Source organism: Panulirus ornatus, chromosome 9 (assembly GCF_036320965.1).
Source record: "Panulirus ornatus isolate Po-2019 chromosome 9, ASM3632096v1, whole genome shotgun sequence".
In the NCBI taxonomy this organism is placed as follows: domain Eukaryota; kingdom Metazoa; phylum Arthropoda; class Malacostraca; order Decapoda; family Palinuridae; genus Panulirus; species Panulirus ornatus.
The window spans coordinates 54,711,680-54,733,016 of NC_092232.1; the positions used below are offsets into that span (position 1 = coordinate 54,711,680).

At 41.0% G+C, this 21,337-nt stretch overlaps 1 protein-coding gene across 1 annotated transcript in view; it reads right to left on the minus strand.

Annotated features, from left to right (window-relative positions):
* Nucleotides 1-6,429: 6,429 nt before the first annotated feature.
* LOC139750432 (eukaryotic translation initiation factor 3 subunit D-like) overlaps nucleotides 6,430-21,337 on the minus strand; it is a 34,266-nt gene continuing 19,358 nt past the window's right edge. Inside the window, exons 9-13 of the mRNA XM_071665232.1 lie at nucleotides 14,539-14,727; nucleotides 14,227-14,393; nucleotides 9,603-9,795; nucleotides 8,885-8,966; nucleotides 6,430-7,143 (exon numbers count right to left, since the gene is read on the minus strand). Coding sequence (XP_071521333.1) covers nucleotides 7,133-7,143; nucleotides 8,885-8,966; nucleotides 9,603-9,795; nucleotides 14,227-14,393; nucleotides 14,539-14,727 — 642 coding nt within the window. The 3' untranslated portion in view covers nucleotides 6,430-7,132. The remainder of the gene's footprint in view (nucleotides 7,144-8,884; nucleotides 8,967-9,602; nucleotides 9,796-14,226; nucleotides 14,394-14,538; nucleotides 14,728-21,337) is intronic.

Sequence of the window (21,337 nt, forward strand, 5' to 3'; positions counted from 1 at the left end):
GGGGGTCATCACCTTCTGTGGGTGGTGGGGGTCATCACCTTCTGTGGGTGGTGGGGGTCATCACCTTCTGTGGGTGGTGGGGGTCATTACCTTCTGTGGGTGGTGGTAAGGGTCATCACCTTCTGTGGGTGGTGGGGGTCATCACCTTCTGTGGGTGGTGGGGGTCATCACCTTCTGTGGGTGGTGATAAGGGTCATCACCTTCTGTGGGTGGTGGGGTCATCACCTTCTGTGGGTGGTGGTAAGGGTCATCACCTTCTGTGGGTGGTGGGGTCAGCACCTTCTGTGGGTGGTGGGGGTCATCACCTTCTGTGGGTGGTAAGGGTCATCACCTTCTGTGGGTGGTGGGGGTCATCACCTTCTGTGGGTGGTGGGGGTCATCACCTTCTGTGGGTGGTGGGGGTCATCACCTTCTGTGGGTGGTAAGGGTCATCACCTTCTGTGGGTGGTGGGGGTCATCACCTTCTGTGGGTGGTGGGGTCAGCACCTTCTGTGGGTGGTGGTAAGGGTCATCACCTTCTGTGGGTGGTGGGGGTCATCACCTTCTGTGGGTGGTGGGGGTCATCACCTTCTGTGGGTGGTGGGGGTCATCACCTTCTGTGGGTGGTAAGGGTCATCACCTTCTGTGGGTGGTGGGGGTCATCACCTTCTGTGGGTGGTGGGGGTCATCACCTTCTGTGGGTGGTGGGGGTCATCACCTTCTGTGGGTGGTGATAAGGGTCATCACCTTCTGTGGGTGGTGGGGTCATCACCTTCTGTGGGTGGTGGTAAGGGTCATCACCTTCTGTGGGTGGTGGGGTCAGCACCTTCTGTGGGTGGTGGGGGTCATCACCTTCTGTGGGTGGTAAGGGTCATCACCTTCTGTGGGTGGTGGGGGTCATCACCTTCTGTGGGTGGTGGGGGTCATCACCTTCTGTGGGTGGTGGGGGTCATCACCTTCTGTGGGTGGTAAGGGTCATCACCTTCTGTGGGTGGTGGGGGCCATCACCTTCTGTGGGTGGTGGGGTCAGCACCTTCTGTGGGTGGTGGTAAGGGTCATCACCTTCTGTGGGTGGTGGGGGTCATCACCTTCTGTGGGTGGTGGGGGTCATCACCTTCTGTGGGTGGTGGGGGTCATCACCTTCTGTGGGTGGTAAGGGTCATCACCTTCTGTGGGTGGTGGTAAGGGTCATCACCTTCTGTGGGTGGTGGGGGTCATCACCTTCTGTGGGTGGTGGGAGCCAGCACCTCCCGCAGGCTCTACCCTCCTGATTCTCATTACAGATTAAGGCCCAGCAAGTACCTCCTGGCCAAGGTGCACTACCCACCCCACCTGTTATTTAACATTCCACTCGCCTCACGAGACTTTTAATGTTGATTTTACGAACCCATGATACACTGTTCTCCACACGGGTGTCCCTCTCCTCAGAGCAGACTCACTCGGGGCGGACGGTGTAATCACACACAGGCGTCCTCTCTCGGCTAGACGATATATAAAAAGCGCAGTACAGTTCATGCATTGTAATCTCGCTCTCGCCAGGTCGTAGCAAGCACCTCCCCACCACCACCGGAGGCACGGCATCTGATTGTCAGGACCAGTGTTGCTAGTTAGCCTCTCTCTCTCTCTCTCTCTGGCACCAAGAAGACCATCACATGCAAGTACCTCCGAACTCACGGCACAAGAAGTAAACCACTTCTTTTTCCCCCACGATATTCGCTACACAGTTAATACTTCTGGCACTGAATAGGCCAATAGACAGAGGCAGGGAGTTCACAGTAGTGTGTCTACACGTCACAGTACTGAAGAAAACCTAAATAAAAAAAAAACACCACTGAGTGCCTCCTGTCTTCGGATCACAAAGGTATTATCTCTCCCTCTTTATCATCAGACATCAGATGATCAGCCTCCATTTTTAACTCCCATATTCTTGTATGAAACTTCAACAGTTCCTTTTAAGTTTTCTTCTTTATCTCACAATAAACTGGTCCTTGGAGGTTGGGGGATAGGTCGCCATTCCGTTACTTCTTAGAGGTTAGAGCGGCAGGATCGCCATTCCGTTGTTTCCTAGAGGTTGAGGCTGGATCGCCATTCCATAGTTTCTTGGTAGCTGGAGGATAGGTCGCCATTCCATTGTGTAGTGGAGGTTGGGGAACCGGGTCGCCAATGGGTGTTATTAAAAGATATTTACAGCAGACATCTCACTTACGTTCTACTTCTGCTCATCCTTTCATGATTCTTTCATGAGCTGCTCCATCATTGTGCCAATATGAACTTCATCGCACCATTTGTAACCCCCCACCCCACCTCCAACACACAGACACAGTCGGCTGCCTGCATATGCAGCCTTGGTCCTTCCATTTCGTGAAAATCATCATATCAGCAGCAGTACCTTACCTGGTTTGGAACGTCCTTGTTTTGGTCAGTGTCTGGTGTTTACCGTCTCATAGCCTCGCTACATCCTATGATGCAAGGATGCTCTTGGAACCAGGACTATTTTAGAACACATTTTGGCATCACCGTTACAGCAAAGCTGAAAAAAAAGGAGAAACATTCGCTGTACAATTTAGCGTGAAACCTCGCTGATTTTCTTAATAGACTGTATTGTCAACTGTCCTATTCCGCCTATTTCTAGTCCATGTTTGGTTTTTTTCGTTTTCCAGGAAGCGCTGCAACATTATATACAATTCTCTCTACGTCACTTAGAATCAAGCGAACCCTCTGTGGTATATGTTAATATTGCCGGACTTCGCCAGCTCTGAGGTTACACCAAACGTGAAAAGTCTCCAGTGGCGGGACTATGTATCACCCTCAGTAAATGAAACAATACGAACTCGCTTCAAAGAAATTTATCCTGTGCCTACTACCTGGAAAAGAGGATATCCGTTTAAAGGAGACATTCAAAGCAGGAGTTTTATCAATATTAGAAATCAGGTTCCGAGTGTAACATGTTGGCGGTACTAACTTGTCAGATCCTATGACGGAAGCCGTGACCTGGGATCAGACGCCAGGAACAAAATGTAATGTGGTTGAAATCAATCCCTCAGACAACGGGTGTTGACATATTTACGTATCAAAAGTCAAATAGTGGAGGTGTTTTGAAGTGTCAAGTGATGGCGCCAGTGCCCTTAGAACAATACATAGTAAGCTATAGATTTAGGCATCGAGACTTATAAAAAGGCTTTAGAGATCATAAATGAATTGTCTAATGTTGTCGGTGGTTAAACACGGCCGACCGGTAAGACCGAGTGTTTGCTAGACTTAAAATAATACATCAGACGTCCAGTGTATACAGTTATGCGGAGTTAGTCCAGTAAACTCCACTCTCTAATTGCTTAACAGTTTACATCAGAAGTCAGTGTCTTATATGACGTTTACAATATCAACAGGGGTTTATATTTTCTGATTTATCCCAGATACCTGAGATATAATCAGGAAATTTAATACATATATTGATGATGGCCACACCGGAAAGCGGTATATATATATATATATATATATATATATATATATATATATATATATATATATATATATATATATATATAACAAAAAGTTACTCCACTTTACGTTTTATTGGGTAGGATAGGAATGACCCAGCGAAGCCTACCGTGGATTTCAAAGTCCTGCTCTTACAGGTATGTCTGCGTCAGAGAAACAAACAAGTAGTCCTGTAAACACAAGCGTCTAAATATTATTTCATTTGCTAAACTGATGAATTTGTGGAGGTATATTATCAAAGTTGCCGTTTAAATAACTGCGGGAATTGTATTTCCGTACCATAGAGACTGCGGGATTATCGCAAAGGGTATAGTGGGTTAAGTGGATTTTTCTTACGTCATTTAACATCAAGTACAGTTAAATATGGCATTAACTGCCTAATCTTACGTCCCAGAGAAGTAACAGTTCTGGTGGAAATAAAAAACCTAATTATTGTGAACATCGGTATATGAAAAAATAAATTCATTCAACAGCATACTCAAATCTACCACTACTACCGTCATCAGCAAACAACTGACTCACCTCCCAGCACCTCCAACAGGTTGCATAACTGCTCTTTTCTCCGAGACCCTTACATTTACCTCACCGCTCCATCAACAAACAAAACAGCCATAATGATAACACATACCTCTGCTGTAGACCCTCTTGCTCTCTTCAACATTACCTTCTAACACACATGCTTTAATCTCTTGATAAAAATTCCTCACTGCATCTAATAGCTTTTCTTCCATACCATGTATCTGTAAGGCCTTCTAAGAACATCTCCATCAACCCTAACATGCTTTATCCAGATCCATACATGACACATACAAATTCTAGGTTCTTTTCTTTTCACACAGATTCTTCACAGCAAATACCTGATCTGATTCATATATCCTGTACCACTCCTGAAACGACAATGTTCTTTCCCCAACTGATGCTATGTGCATGCCACAAAACACTCAAATCACCACTCTTCCATACAACATACCAGGAACTCTCAATTTTTTATCTCTGCATTTTCAACACACCTTTGTACCCACCACCATTAAGCAATGATACATGAAACCTGTTAATCCTCAGGCATCTCACTATGATCCAAACACACATTGAATATCATAACTAGCTAATCACCAACATAGCAGTCACCAGTATTCTTAAGCATTTATGTAAACAATTGCATGAATCTTTATTTAGAGAGAGACAGGGAAGTGTGTGTAGCATTTAAGAATCTGGGGAGAGCATATAATAGGGTTGATAGAGATGCTCTAAGGAAAATGCTTCAAATAAATGGTATGGGAAGAAAGCTACTACATGCAGAGGAGTAAAGCATATGTCAGAGTAAGAAGGTTGGAGGCAACATGGTTCAAGGTAAAGATAGGCCCGCATCAAGGATGTGTGATCATAACTGTTGAATGTTTATGGGTGGGGTAATGGGGCCAGCAAGGGTTTTGGGGAGAGGGGTAGGATTATAGCGGTGGTGGTGGGATCTGGGAAGTGAGTTAGTTGCTTTTTGTAGATGTCATGACCCTGGTGGCAGACTCAAGTGAGAAGCTGCTGAACTTCTGAGTGCAAGTCAGAGATGGAAGTTGAGAATTAGTATAAATAAAGGTACGGTTATGAAGTTTCAAGCAGGAAGGATAGCCTGGTGAGTTTGTGTGTTTGAATGGAGAGTACATGGATGAAGGGCAGTGTTCTAATACCAGAGTGAAAAAGGCAGCAGATGTAACTATGGGAGCTCAAGTGAATCATAGGGTGGGTAAAGGGGTAAAAATCCTGGGTGCAGTGTGAGGTGTGTGGAATAAGAGGTCATTATCTGAGGGGGAAAAGATGGATATGACTATTGGTACTGTAGTTTCATTGGTGATGTACAGGTGCAAGTCTTGAGCTCTATACGGATTTGAATAAAAGACGAGTGATGGAAATGAAATGCTTTTGGTTAACATGTGGTGTGGATACAGATCATTTGCAGAATGACACTGGAAGAGAGCTGATAATGAGTGAACTGAATGGGGTGTGCTGAAGTGGTTTGAACATATGGGGAGGATGAATGACAAGACCCACTCAGATCATGTGTTAAAAGAAGAGGAAGCAAGCAGGAACAGGAGACAGAAAATGAGAAGGAAGGATGGAATGAAAGATGCTTTGTGTAATTCGGGCCAGACCTTGAAGGAGGGTGAGAGGCAAGCAAGGGATAGATCACTGAAAGATAAGAGAGTTGCTGTGCTGTCAATGACCTGAACCAGAGCATATGAAGTGATTAGGAGAAACTACAAAGTCTACATGACCTGGCTGTAGATATGGGCCTCTGTTTTTGATGCACTATTCATTAGATCCAGAGCAAATGTATGAAATGAGGCCATTCTCCAACTGCTCTAGTGTTACTTCGCTATGAAAACAGCAAACTAATATGAAAAATGTTTAAATATGTGTAAAATGTATTGACTGTATAAATATGAGCTCAACACGAATGGTAAAATCATGCCATAACTTTAGTGCTTCACCATGGCCATGCAATTTCTTTCTCTGTCGTGTATAATGCACCGAAACCACAGAGCCCCATACACAACCAAGTTCCAAAGACCTTTCCATGGTTCTCCCTGTTGCTTCATATATATATATTTTTTTTTTCATATATGCTTGCCATTTCCTGTGTGTGTGAGGTAGTGTCACAAACAAATGACTGGGCCTTAGGAGGAAAATTACTCACTTGACTCCTTGCTCCATTCCTTCTTTTAGGAAGTAATACAAAAAGGGATGATTTCAAGCCACCTGCTCCCACCCTTCTTAGTCGCCTTCTGCAACATGGAGGGAACATGTGGGCAGTATTTTTTCTCCCTTATCCCCTTTATTTTTACATGTACTTTAGTCTTAAACAGCAAGATGTTCAGTAAATGTGTGTTACGAGGCTCATTATTCTGCTTTGCCTACACCATCCATGCAGTGCATCCACTTAGGAATCTACACATTAACTTATGGCCACATAAGGTTTATTTAGCTCATTTTTCATACATGTTCTTAACTTTTACAAATTTTTCTTTCATCTTATAATGGTAACAGAAAAGATATTAAAGAATTTCTTTGTCTCAACCATATTTTGCAATATTGCCTTCACCTAGCACTTAATGGTTAAAGGTATAAAGTCTAACCCTTCATTATTCATCAATTACCTTAGGTCAAGAAGCCAATCATCCATCACTTCAGAACTACATTCTTCTCTTCTTTCCAGTCTCTAATACTATGCTTATAGTTATACAGATACATTTACATATATAGTTACATTTATAATGTAACAAATTTGGTTAGCCTATTCCCTTATCTTCAATTAACAATGAGCATCAAAAGCTACTTACAATATATCCTTGTATCTAGTCAGTGAAATAAGATTAATGAAAACTACTTAAGGATACTGAAGTCAGATATACTTCAATCTATTTATTCAATACATTCCTGAAACCATATTACAAAATGTTGATTAAATATATATCTGGCCATGCACTATAAACAGTCACATCAGACAGACTGAGACAGTGATATACCAAAATGACAGGGCAAATAGCATATTCCCGAGAGCTTTGTTATGGTCTGGGTGTGACGAATGTTGCTAATCTTGTCACTGACATTGGCTGAGGAGGCAGTTACTTGAACATTACATATTGCTTCTCTCCCATCCCATTTAGTCTTCAGCTGAAATGAAAATTTTTATAAAAAATTTAACAAATAACATTTACTTACTTTCTATTGTGAAATGGTATAAAACAGCATAGTGAATATTTTCAGTGGGTTAAAACTTTCAAAATGTACCCCTGCTCTAAAGCAGTACCATGGCAGTCCATGAAAGCCATAGAAGCAGTGAGGGGCTTTTTTTCCCTGAAGCTAACATGCTCATCTGACATACATTCTTGAACTCCACGCTACCCTTTAAAGACTAACTTTTCTATTTGATCACATTCAAGTGCTTCCAACAGTTAATAACAATCTATCTTTCCTATTTCCCCCTTTTTAGGCATTTTCAGATTTCAAAGTGTAAGCATACAACAAAAGGTTTTTGTAGCTGGATCATTGTCCCAGGGACAGGGTAGAAAGAATGCTACCCTTACATCTCCTGTATGCCAAAGATGGCAACTACAAAGGACAGGAGCAAGATGCTGGAAACTTTCCCTTTCTTGCTTTCAATTCTAAAAGAAGGAACGAAAGAAAAAGCCAAGTGAGGAACACTCATTCTCCTCAAAGTTTCAGTCTCGGGTGTCAGAAAGTGTGCGAAATGAACCAGGTAGAGAAGGGGGGGTGAAAGGTAGTATTTTTGGGAAGAGAAACCCTGACGTGAGTCTCAGTGAAATTATACTAAAGAGGGAAAAACATCATTTAGGAATGTTATAAGAGTAAAGTCTGGGACTAGTGTGAGGGTGAGAAGGATAAGCAAAAGCATATATGCAAAAGTATTTAAGTGGGTAAATGTGTTTATAATTCTGAAGACAATGAGAAGAGTGAAGAGGGTAGATAGAATAAAGAATGACTGGGTAAGAGTGAAGAGTGATAGCATGGAGTACTTTTTTTAGAGAGAGAAACAGCTAAACAGGGTGTGCTGAAATGGTTGGGACACCAGTGGAGGGAAAAAGATGGGAACTAAGGAAAAGATGAAAGGATGGAGTGAAAGACGCTTTGAGTTATCTGGTCCTAAATATGCAGGAAACTGTAAAGCATGCATAGTATAGTGAATTAGAACAATATGGTATGCATGGGCCAATGAGTTGTCAACCGGCTGAACCAAAGGAAACAGAATGGTCAAGGGAAATTATGGAAAGAGCCATAACACAGCTCTTTTTCAGTGCATAATATACGAAAGCTCAAGTGAATGGAAGAAACAGAGGCCATTCTTCATTTATTCCTAATGCTACCTCAATTACATAGAAAACAGCAAGCAGGTATAAAGAAAACAATGCCAGTGAGCTAGATCTTACGCTGTCTTCATTATTAATGTGGGTAGTTCATGAAGACTTCAGCATATTTTCTGAACAGTGATGCCAGGTTTTAAACACCTTCATATGGATGATGACCGAAGTATTTATGGAAAATTTTGAAAGTTCCCTTCCAAGTATGAGAGAAAAATCATGCTTCTAGCAAGAATAAAACCCATGATACATTGGATCTACTGCACTGCAAAACAATAGACAGGAGCATTAAGCAAGAACATCAGGTAGAAGCAGGAATATCAGGTAGAAGTACTAGGTTGAAACATAGGCAGGGACACTAGGTAAGAGCCTCTGAAAACACCACTCTACAACTGAAATCTGCCAGTGGCCTGATAAGGGTGAGGCACTTAAGGCTAAGAAGGGGTACTGGAATTCACCAGTTATGGAGAGGGAATTCCTGAGGGGAATGTGCGTCAGAGATAAATACAGAAAATGAATCTAAAATAATTTCTTACCTTCTCCTTCACCTTGCTTCTCAGTTTCTTCCTCATCTGATTCAAAGGTGTTATCAGGGATGTCATACAAACGGATCATTGCCTGCAAATGAAAATGCATCACATTATCTGTGGGCATGCAATAAGATCAGTCTACAATACGTAACACAAAAGAATAATGACACTGCAAATACTAAACAGCCTTGCTGGGGGTGTCACCCAAGATGAAAATAATAAATGCAAATAATAGCCTTGGTAAGGATGTCACCAAGGATACAAGGATGAATGAGGATAACAATCTTGTCGAGAGTGTCATCTGAGATACAATGATAAATAAAATGACAAGGGTCTCACTAGCCACAGGGTAGAAGCAGATAACAACTTGATGAAGGTGTCAAGACAGATACAAGGTTAAGAGCATACACTGGCCTTCATTAAGGGAGTCACTAGGGACAAAGGAACTGAGATAATAGCATTGACAAGAGTGTCAACACTGATACAAGGATAAATGTTAACAAGAGCCTTGATAAAGGTGTCATTAGAGTTAAAGAAATGAAAGCAAGTAACTACCTTGAAGGGCTCATGGATAAATCAGATCAGGAGTATATAAAACAAAGATAATACACCTCCATTCAAAGCACAGTAATATAATAAATTCAGGCCATAATCAAAAATATTTGACACCACTAGAACTAATCTGCTTCAGTGTTAATATGAAAATAAGACTCTGAAGTTTTACCTTGTTAGGATCCTTCATGATCAGATACTTTCCATCTGGCAACTTCATACACATATCAACAATGCAACGAAGGATACCCCATGCATTGTCCATACTAAGGTTGATTTGGTTGGCAAACTCCATTGGCCTAAACTGCTGAGTTCCCAAAATCATATGTTTTGTTGAGTCTCGGACATTCACACGAGACACGTAGCTGTGGAAATAAATAACGATTAGAATTTTTTTTTTTTTTTTTTTCATACTATTCGCCATTTCCCGCGATAGCGAGGTAGCGTTAAGAACAGAGGACTGGGCCTTTGAGGGAATACCCTCACCTGGCCCCCTTCTCTGTTCCTTCTTTTGGAAAATTAAAATAAAAAAAATGAGAGGGGAGGATTTCCAGACCCCAGCTCCCTTCCCTTTTAGTCGCCTTCTACGACACGCAGGGAATACATGGGAAATATTCTTTCTCCCCTATCCCCAGGGATTTTTTTTCTTTCTTTCACACTATTCGCCATCTCCCGCATTAGCGAGGTTGCGTTAAGAACAGAGGACTGGACCTTTGAGGGAATATCCTCACCTGGCCCCCTTCTCTGTCCCTTCTTTTGGAAAATTAAAAAAAATATAATATAATAGAAATATAATAGAAAAAATCAATCTGTGCTAATAGCACAAATGCACTTAAAAATTCATCTGGGAAATAAATGGCAACAATAACAGAGCCAGGAACCAATGAACTTTTTTATACCAAATGGCCTTTCCTACCTAAGTGAAAGAGCATCAGGAACAACCATACAATTACCTGATCTGCACAAATCCACTCTCTTGGTGACATAAAATATAAAGAAACTAGCACCTTCAATCTAAAGCCAAGCCCCAGAGACTGCTCTATGGTTTACCTTGACTCTCATCCTCAGCTTCAGCTATAATAATAATTCAATTTATTCAAACCAATACATGCCTCTCACCCTCCTGAATATTCGGGCCCTAATACACCAATATCTCTTTTATGCATTGTAACCAACATGGCATGGGCAAAATGCACAAGTGAAAGAAAAAAAAGCTGGCATTTCTGAACCTGACTCTTAAAGGAAGAAAGGTCATGTCAATCAGGAAAGATGAAAGGGAGGAGAATGCCATTGCTTAACTGTTGAGAGAAGGATTAGGTATCACAGCGGACAATCCTCGAGAGGCTAGTCTTCACAGAAATTGTGGGAATCAGCAACCAAACATGTGCCTCAGGTTCAAGTCTTGGAGGCAAGGACACATGCACATAATTCACAAGAAAAGTGGCTAAAATAATACCTGTACAATAAAAAGAGAGCATTAACACCAAGTTATATGGAAGGGGAAGGTTAAAGAGAGATACCTGGAGAAGGCATATGATAGAGTTGATAGAGATGCTCTGTGGAAGGTATTAAGAATATATGGTGTGGGAGGCAAGTTGTTAGAAGCAGTGAAAAGTTATTATCGAGGATGTAAGGCATGTGTACGTGTAGGAAGAGAGGAAGGTGATTGGTTCTCAGTGAATGTAGGTTTGCGGCAGGGGTGTGTGATGTCTCCATGGTTGTTTAATTTGTTTATGGATGGGGTTGTTAGGGAGGTGAATGCAAGAGTTTTGGAAAGAGGGGCAAGGATGAAGTCTGTTGGGGATGAGAGAGCTTGGGAAGTGAGTCAGTTGTTGTTCGCTGATGATACAGCGCTGGTGGCTGATTCATGTGAGAAACTGCAGAAGCTGGTGACTGAGTTTGGTAAAGTGTGTGAAAGAAGAAAGTTAAGAGTAAATGTGAATAAGAGCAAGGTTATTAGGTACAGTAGGGTTGAGGGTCAAGTCAATTGGGAGGTGAGTTTGAATGGAGAAAAACTGGAGGAAGTGAAGTGTTTTAGATATCTGGGAGTGAATCTGGCAGCGGATGGAAAGAAGGAAGCGGAAGTGGATCATAGGGTGGGGGAGGGGGCGAAATTTCTGGGAGCCTTGAAGAATGTGTGGAAGTCGAGAACATTATCTCGGAAAGCAAAAATGGGTATGTTTGAAGGAATAGTGGTTCCAACAATGTTGTATGGTTGCGAGGCGTGGACTATGGATAGAGTTGTGCGCAGGAGGATGGATGTGCTGGAAATGAGATGTTTGAGGACAATGTGTGGTGTGAGGTGGTTTGATCGAGTAAGTTACGTAAGGGTAAGAGAGATGTGTGGAAATAAAAAGAGCGTGGTTGAGAGAGCAGAAGAGGGTGTTTTGAAATGGTTTGGTCACATGGAAAGAATGAATGAGGAAAGATTGACCAAGAGGATATATGTGTCGGAGGTGGAGGGAACGAGGAGAAGAGGGAGACCAAATTGGAGGTGGAAAGATGGAGTGAAAAAGATTTTGTGTGATCGGGGCCTGAACATGCAGGAGGGTGAAAGGAGGGCAAGGAATAGAGTGAATTGGAGCGATGTGGTATACCGGGGTTGACGTGCTGTCAGTGGACTGAATCAAGGCATGTGAAGCGTCTGGGGTAAACCATGGAAAGCTGTGTAGGTATGTATATTTGCGTGTGTGGACGTATGTATATACATGTGTATGAGGGTGGGTTGGGCCATTTCTTTCGTCTGTTTCCTTGCGCTACCTCGCAAACACGGGAGACAGCAAAAAAAAAAAAAAAAAAAAAAAAAAAAAAAAAAAAAAACCTTGAGAATTAAATATCAACAAGGAAGGCTTTGGATTTCACTCTGGGTAATTCTGGGTAATACAGATGAAGGTGCTATCCAACATGTGTGAGCAGTAATCCATACTTGGGAAAATAAATTCCCTGTATACAGGAAACAGCTGTGCACAAGAAAAGTAAATCATGGCACACATACAACATTCCTAAATTTTGGGAAGCAGACTCTACATGCTTAAATCATGGTGTTTTGAAATTGTTCAAAGTGAAGCAATTGACTCTTCGACAGAGATATAAAGAGAAACTGCATTTCAGTACTTTTAAATCTAATAAGGTTATTGCTTCCACACTCTGAAATGCTATAAAGGTCCAAGAATGAGAGAGGAAATGAGTTCAGTAAGAGAAAGAGGATGAGTATCAAACAAGAGGAAAGGGAAAGCAAGATGAAGTAAATAAAATCCGGTCATCATCATAAGGGTGAATACAGATAGCAGAAGAGTGAAGATCATTTATTGAGAGAAAAAAGACATTAGATAACTTAAAAGTACCCTGAGGAACACCATTCTTTATAGGATATGAAGCAGAAGTCACTCTATGAATGATTAATACAATGGAATGGCTAGAAAGGAAACTGCGCATTATGAAATACTGAGAAGCAGAAAAACTAAAGTTGGGGGTTTAGAAAGCCAAGACTTAAGTCATACTGTCAAATGCTTTGGAGATGTCAAGGGATACAACAAGTGTTGCCAAAGTCCCGAGATAGAAGGACCAAGGGTGTCAAATAAGAGGGATCACCTAGACCTAGCATTGTGAAAGAAAATAGGATTCTAAATGTCTGAGAAAGAGAGAGTTGAGAAGAGTTCACAAACACACACACATAAACAATAAAAAAAATCATACCTAGGTGTGCACCTTTGGGTTCCCTTTGGTATGCATACAAAGTTTCATGTTTCTAACAGTCATCTAACAAAAACACACACAGACACATAAAAACCAAATTAAAAAATTATACCCTCGAGCACGTCTTATGGTTCTGTGAATAGGCCTACCAAATTCCACATTTATATCTTTCACTGTCATACAGCTATGGTAATAACACACACACTTAGATACTAAATCTAAAAATTTGTACCCAGCGGTACATCATAAGTATGTCAGCAAAAGTTTCAAGTATCTTGGAGTCATTGTCATGCAGTGAAGATGCTGACAAATGCACACCGAGACAGAAATCAAATTCAAACAAAAATAAACCCAGGCGTTACCTCAGTATACACACAAATCTAAAGTTTTTAACTGTATGACGATCACACCAGACTGGAAAGATCATGCCCAAATGCACACCCTTTGGGTTCCCTTAGTGTGGATACAAGGTTTCAAGTTTTTGGGTTTCATCATGGAGCTTTGGTGCCACAACACAACAGTGCACCATCAAAATTCCTGAACCATCAACCTCAGCCTCAAAAGTTGAAACATACAACCATTAATGCTTGTTTTGATATCCTTTGCATTACCACCAAATGCTACAGCCTAAATCTCTTCCAGGCACTATGTGGAGATGTTGAGGAGATCTATCATAATAGATCCGTGTCCTCAAGCAAAGTTTTTTAGACCGACAATTTTACATGATATATTTTTTTTTTTTTTTTTTTTATACTAATCGCCATTTCCCGCATTAGCGAGGTAGCATTAAGAACAGAGGATGAGGACTGGGCCTTTGAGGGAACATTCTCACCCGGCCCCCCTCTCCGCTTCCTCTTTTGGAAAAAAAAAAAAAATGAGGGGAGGATTTCCAGCCTCCCGCTCCCTTCCCTTTTAGTCGCCTTCTACGACACGCAGGGAATACGTGGGAAGTATTCTTTCTCCCCTATCCCCTATCAAAGATAAAAACCCTTAGTAATTGTATTTGTTTAAGACAAAACACTTCCAAAAATACCTTACATCTCACTCAAAAATTATTTCTGATGACCACAAAAGGATCTTGACATATACATATAACTTACCCAAACTTAATCTGATCTGATCCAGCTAATATAGCCTGAACAGTCCATTTGGCAAGTTTGCATGCATTATTCTTGAGTTCATTAGCCAATACAGCACCACGCTGGGTATCGAGCTTTTGACGCCAATCCACGCCACCAGAGTACTTAGAATCCCACTCATTCAGGGCCTAAAAGTAAAAAGATAGGTTACTGTATTCACAAATCCCGTCAACACAGGCATGCATTAATAAATTTCATTATTTCAGAAAGTAAGGTTAAATGATAAATATCTGAAAACAAGAAAAAAGGAAAAAACTAGTGAACAGTACACACCTTAATGTTAATGAACTGGATTTCATTGTTGGGTGCAGCTTGTACAGAATCATGCTCTGTGCGGGCCACTAAGTTTACATCGTTGCCTAAACACCACTTACGATACCGATATCCAACAGGAGCCACTTCATCCTCTTCATCCTCATCTAGGAAAGGATTCTCGTTTTCGAACTTGTACCGGTTTCCATCCTGTAATAAATCATAATTAAGTATTCTGTTCTTTATGTCAATGTTTAAATTCAAATAAATGAAGGTAATCCAAAACATTATAAAACTACTTTATTTATTTATTTATTTATTTTGCTTTGTTGCTGTCTCCTGCATTTGCGAGGTAAGGCAAGGAAACAGACGAAAGAAATGGCCCAACCCAACCCCATACACAATGTATACACACACACGTCCACACACACAAATATACATACCTATACATCTCAATGTACACATATATATACATACACAGACACAAACATATATACCAATGCACACAATTCACACTGTCTGCCCCCATTCACTCGAATCGCCACCTCGCCACACATGGAATACCTTCCCCCTTCCCCCTCATGTGTGCGAGGTAGCACTAGGAAAAGGCAACAAAGGCCCCATTCATTCACAATCAGTCTCTAGCTGCCACGCAATAATGCCCGAAACCACAGCTCCCTTTCCACATCCAGGCCCCACACAACTTTCCATGGTTTACCCCAGACGCTTCACATGCCCTGATTCAATCCACTGACAGCACGTCAACCCCGGTATACCACATCGATCCAATTCACTCTATTCCTTGCCCTCCTTTCACCCTCCTGCATGTTCAGGCCCTGATCACTCAAAATCTTTTTCACTCCATCTTTCCACCTCCAATTTGGTCTCCCACTTCTCCTTGTTCCCTCCACCTCCGACACATATATCCTTTTGGTCAATCTTTCCTCACTCATTCTCTCAATGTGCCCAAACCATTTCAAAACACCCTCTTCTGCTCTCTCAACCATGCTCTTTTTATTTCCACACATCTCTCTTACCCTTACATTACTTACTCGATCAAACCACCTCACACCACACATTGTCCTCAAACATCTCATTTCCAGCACATCCATCCTCCTGCGCACAACTCTATCCATAGCCCACGCCTCGCAACCATACAACATTGTTGGAACCACTATTCCTTCAAACATACCCATTTTTGCTTTCCGAGATAATGTTCTCGACTTCCACACATTCTTCAAGGCTCCCAGGATTTTCGCCCCCTCCCCCAGCCTATGATTCACTTCCGCTTCCATGGTTCCATCCGCTGCCAGATCCACTCCCAGATATCTAAAACACTTTACTTCCTCCAGTTTTTCTCCATTCAAACTTACCTCCCAATTGACTTGACCCTCAACCCTACTGTACCTAATAACCTTGCTCTTATTCATATTTACTCTTAACTTTCTTCTTTCACACACTTTACCAAACTCAGTCACCAGCTTCTGCAGTTTCTCACATGTATCAGCCACCAGCACTGTATCATCAGCGAACAACAACTGACTCACTTCCCAAGCTCTCTCATCCACAACAGACTTCATACTTGCCCCTCTTTCCAAAACTCTTGCATTCACCTCCCTAACAACCCCATCCATAAACAAATTAAACAACCATGGAGACATCACACACCCCTGCCGCAAACCTACATTCACTGAGAACCAATCACTTTCCTCTCTTCCTACATGTAAACATGCCTTACATCCTCGATAAAAACTTTTCACTGCTTCTAACAACTTGCCTCCCACACCATATATTCTTAATACCTTCCACAGAGCATCTCTATCAACTCTATCATATGCCTTCTCCAGATCCATAAATGCTACATACAAATCCATTTGCTTTTCTAAGTATTTCTCACATACATTCTTCAAAGCAAACACCTGATCCACACATCCTCTACCACTTCTGAAACCACACTGCTCTTCCCCAATCTGATGCTCTGTACATGCCTTCACCCTCTCAATCAATACCCTCCCATATAATTTACCAGGAATACTCAACAAACTTATACCTCTGTAATTTGAGCACTCACTCTTATCCCCTTTGCCTTTGTACAATGGCACTATGCACGCATTCCGCCAATCCTCAGGCACCTCACCATGAGTCATACATACATTAAATAACCTTACCAACCAGTCAACAATACAGTCACCCCCTTTTTTAATAAATTCCACTGCAATACCATCCAAATAAAACTACTTATGAAACTTTAATCATACAACAGTTTTCACAACTTAGTACATGCCACCTAATACCTAGAAAAAATTCAATACTAACATACATGATAGCTAAAGGTTTAAATCACACTACTTTCTATTATCATGATATCCATCAACAAAATTTCAGTATGACTACTACTGGAAAAAGAAGCAGGTTTTGGGGATGGAATCTTTAACCCTTAAACTGCTATAAACATCAACAAGTGATACATGGTTCAGTATCATCATCATCAACTGATGATGTATGGTTCCATATTACTGTCAACTTACAATTTAAGAGCTCCCGGTCTCATTCGAATTTCCACCTACTGTTTGTTATATATCTATCTATATCTTTGACACCAGGTCCCTCTGGGTACTCCATCACATGGTGGCCACAGCGAGTCTTTCCATAACTGGTGAACTCTAGTACTGGTCCTTAATCTTTAGTGTCTCACCCTTAACAGAACACTGGTAAAGGCAAACTCTAGTGCAGTGTTTTCACAATCTCCTACTCAATATTCCTAACAAGTACTTCTATCCAATATGTCTACCTAATATTCTTGCTGTTGGAGGTTTGCATGTTATATGAAAGTGCTCGTTCATATGCACTATATTGGGCCTTTCTTCATCTGTTTTCCATGCGCTACCTTGCTGACACAGGAAGCAGTGATTGGGTATAATAATGAAAAAAAAATACTATACTATACTGAATCGCTGTTTACCTCTTCACCGAGGTAGCGCAAAGAAACGGACAAGGAACGGCCCAACCATTCATTCATACACACACACACACACACATATATATATATTGGAATACCACATCATTCCAATTCACTCTATTCCTTGCACACCTTTCTCCCTCCTGTATGTTCAGGCCCCCATCACTCAGACTGCCAGCTCACTTCAGCATGGTCCACTAACCCAACAACATCAAAATAAAGAAAAGTATCCTACATTTTTTAGGGTTTGCTGATTCTCTGATATACACATGCCCTGTACAGAAAAAATATTTGATTCTTTCTGAACACAGGAGAGAGTCCCTTATGATCAACTGCAAAATATAAGGGTTAAATAACATATTCTTCCATATCCATACACTTTGAAAGGCAAAGCTGCTCAAACAACTGCATGTGGGAACTGCAATCTTGTATTATACTGAATATTTATCATACAATTTCTTTGATTTTTGTAAGCTGTATGCAATACCCATGCCTTCAGTCATTTTATTCCATTCATCCACCACTCTTACAATCATTTAACAAGTTTCTTGCTTAATTTCATGTTCTGTACTCTATTGGGTCTATCCATACTTCTCTTGAAGAATTGATAAACTACATGGAAAAGGAAACAAAAACTATAAAATTCCTCAACCACATAATAACTTAAAATACTTAATTGTTGGAAACACAAATGTTCTGTTATAAAATATAAGCATGTTATCACATGAAAGTTATTAATGAAAAAATGTATGCTGGGACTAAAACAATCTATAAACATCTTTTTCTACTACCAAAAGCACCCAAACCAACATATTTAGTAGGCCCTTTTTTGTACAGAAAAAGGTTATCACTCACATTCATTCATAACAATCAAGGACCAATTTCCATGAACATTCCCGATTTACCCAAGGCCTTCCTAAAGGCTCCCACAGTTCAAGGCAACACTACTTCCAGTAGCAGGAAATGCAGACTCTTTTAGAAAGAGAAGTTTAATGATCAGACTGTACTCCAAATGCCATAGGTGCCTTTTCACTTGTAGTGTTACTTTACGTAGGAGGAGTCCAATAACATCAATCACTTCATTTTTTTTTTTTTTTTTTTTTTGCTTTGTCGCTGTCTCCTGCATTTACGAGGTAGCGCAAGGAAACAGACGAAAGAAATGGCCCAACCCACCCCCATACACATGTATATACATACGTCCACACACGCAAAATATACATACCTACACAGCTTTCCATGGTTTACCCCAGACGCTTCACATGCCTTGATTCAATCCACTGACAGCACGTCATACAAAGGGATAAACAACAGACGCAATATATATATATTGAAGAATGTGTGGGTCGAGAACATTATCTCGGAAAGCAAAAATGGGTATGTTTGAAGGAATATTGGTTCCAACAATGTTGTATGGTTGCGAGGCGTGGGCTATGGATAGAGTTGTGCGCAGGAGGGTGGATGTGCTGGAAATGAGATGTTTGAGGACAATGTGTGGTGTGAGGTGGTTTGATCGAGTAGGTAATGTAAGGGTACGAGAGATGTGTGGAAATAAAAAGAGCATGGTTGAGAGAGCAGAAGAGGGTGTTTTGAAATGGTTTGGGGACATGGAGAGAATGAGTGAGGAAAGATTGACCAAGAGGATATATGTGTCGGAGGTGGAGGGAACGAGGAGAAGTGGGAGACCAAATTGGAGGTGGAAAGATGGAGTGAAAAAGATTTTGAGTGATCGAGGCCTGAACATGCAGGAGGGTGAAAGGTGGGCAAGGAATAGAGTGAATTGGATCGATGTGGTATACCGGGGTTGACGTGTTGTTAGTGGATTGAATCAGGGCATGTGAAGCGTCTGGGGTAAACCATGGAAAGTTGTGTGAGACCTGGATGTGGAAAGGGAGCTGTGGTTTTGGGCATTATTGCATGACAGCTAGAGACTGAGTGTGAACGAATGGGGCCTTTGTTGTCTTTTCCTAGCGCTACCTCGCACACATGAGGGGGGGAGGGGGATTGTATTCCATGTGTGGCAAGGTGGCGAAGGGAATGAATAAAGGCAGAAAGTGTGAATTGTGTGCATGGGTATATATGTATGTGTCTGTGTGTGTATATATATGTGTACATTGAGATGTATAGGTATGTATATTTGCGTGTGTGGACGTGTTTGTATATACATGTGTATGGGGGTGGGTTGGGCCATTTCTTTCATCTGTTTCCTTACGCTACCTCGCAAATGCGGGAGACAGCGACAAAGCAAAATAAATAAATATAAATAATATATATGAAAAATGGACACTCTCATAACATGTACTTAACAAGACAATTAGGATATAAAAGCATTAACTGAACCATCAATGACTACTATAGACACTCAGAATTTTTTAGCAATAATGAAAGTTTCAGGAGATTTACGTTACTATCATACTCTCATACTTGCTATATGACAAAGAGGGATTTATTTTCTTCAGTGAGATTTAAGTCATGTTATTATCATACTCTCATACTTGCTATACAACAAAGAGGGATTATTTTTTCTTAAGGCACACTGCCAAATTCAGTCAACAATTTAAGCATTACTGATTCCTTACTTCCTCCCTCTTTCTCTTTTAAAATGCTTATCCTACTTCCATTCTACTAGCCTGGGTTATGATGATGTCTTTATGATTTCTTTTCAAAATGTGCATTTGCCACATTCAAGATGAAAATCCTAAGTCCGTCTACAAGGCATTCTTGCACCAATGATAGCTACTTCAGCTGTTTCTTACTGTGAAAATTTTTTTTGTTGTTGTCCACAACAGAAAATGTATGAAGCCATTTTTTTTACATCTTTTGAAATATTGATTTCACAACATATTTTTCAAAATGTACAGAACCAAATAGTCTGCTTCAAGAGTCCACTTTTTAAAATCATTATACTTGAAAGCTATCTTCATAAATGGTGACAGGTCCTTCATCCTGATGAAGCATAAAATTGGCAGTCTAGTTCTCCATTGAGGCTGCCGTAATATTTGTAGCAGCCTCAATGAACAACTGGAACACCAATTCTAACCACTGTGAAGATCACAGCTGTTGAAGTAAGGCCTCCAAATACATCTTCGCAACTTCTTTGGATTCAAATTCTAGCTTCATGGCTTACATCCATTTGGTCATTAGTAGGCTGTTCACATGTTCATCAGAAGGACTTAGGATCTGTCATTCTGCTACATTTACATGCCAAAAATTCTCAGAGATAATTGCTGATACTACAACTGCCTCAAATTTCAAGAAAGGAAAACAGTCTTACATTTCCATATACTAATAAAAATTTCCAGAGCTAAGCTCTTCCTTCAGTGAGATAACACAGCGTCCATGTCATTTCATAATATTCAGGTATTCTTAACCTTTCACCAAGGTTAAGGCTACCAGAGCAAGCTAGTGAATGACATTTTCCTAAATTCACCTTTGACACAGAGGGCATTCATTCATGATTGTATGTGTGATTACTTGTATATTACAGGGAGAGAGTTGTACACTCTTGTTGCCCTCTCTTAGCCTTGTATTTAAGTACCATTTTTACACTTATGTATATGTAAACAATCTCCCTGGGGATAGGGGAGAAAGAATACTTCCCACGTATTCCCTGCGTGTCGTAGAAGGCGACTAAAAGGGGAGGGAGCGGGGGGCTGGAAATCCTCCCCTCTCTTTTTTTTTTTCCAAAAGAAGGAACAGAGAAGGGAGCCAGGTGAGGATATTCCCTCAAAGGCCCAGTCCTCTGTTCTTAATGCTACCTCGCTAATGCGGGAAATGGCGAATAGTATAAAAAAAAAAAAAAAAAAAAAAAAAAAAATGTAAACAAATGATCAATGGTAAAGTAACCTTTACAACTGGAAAGTA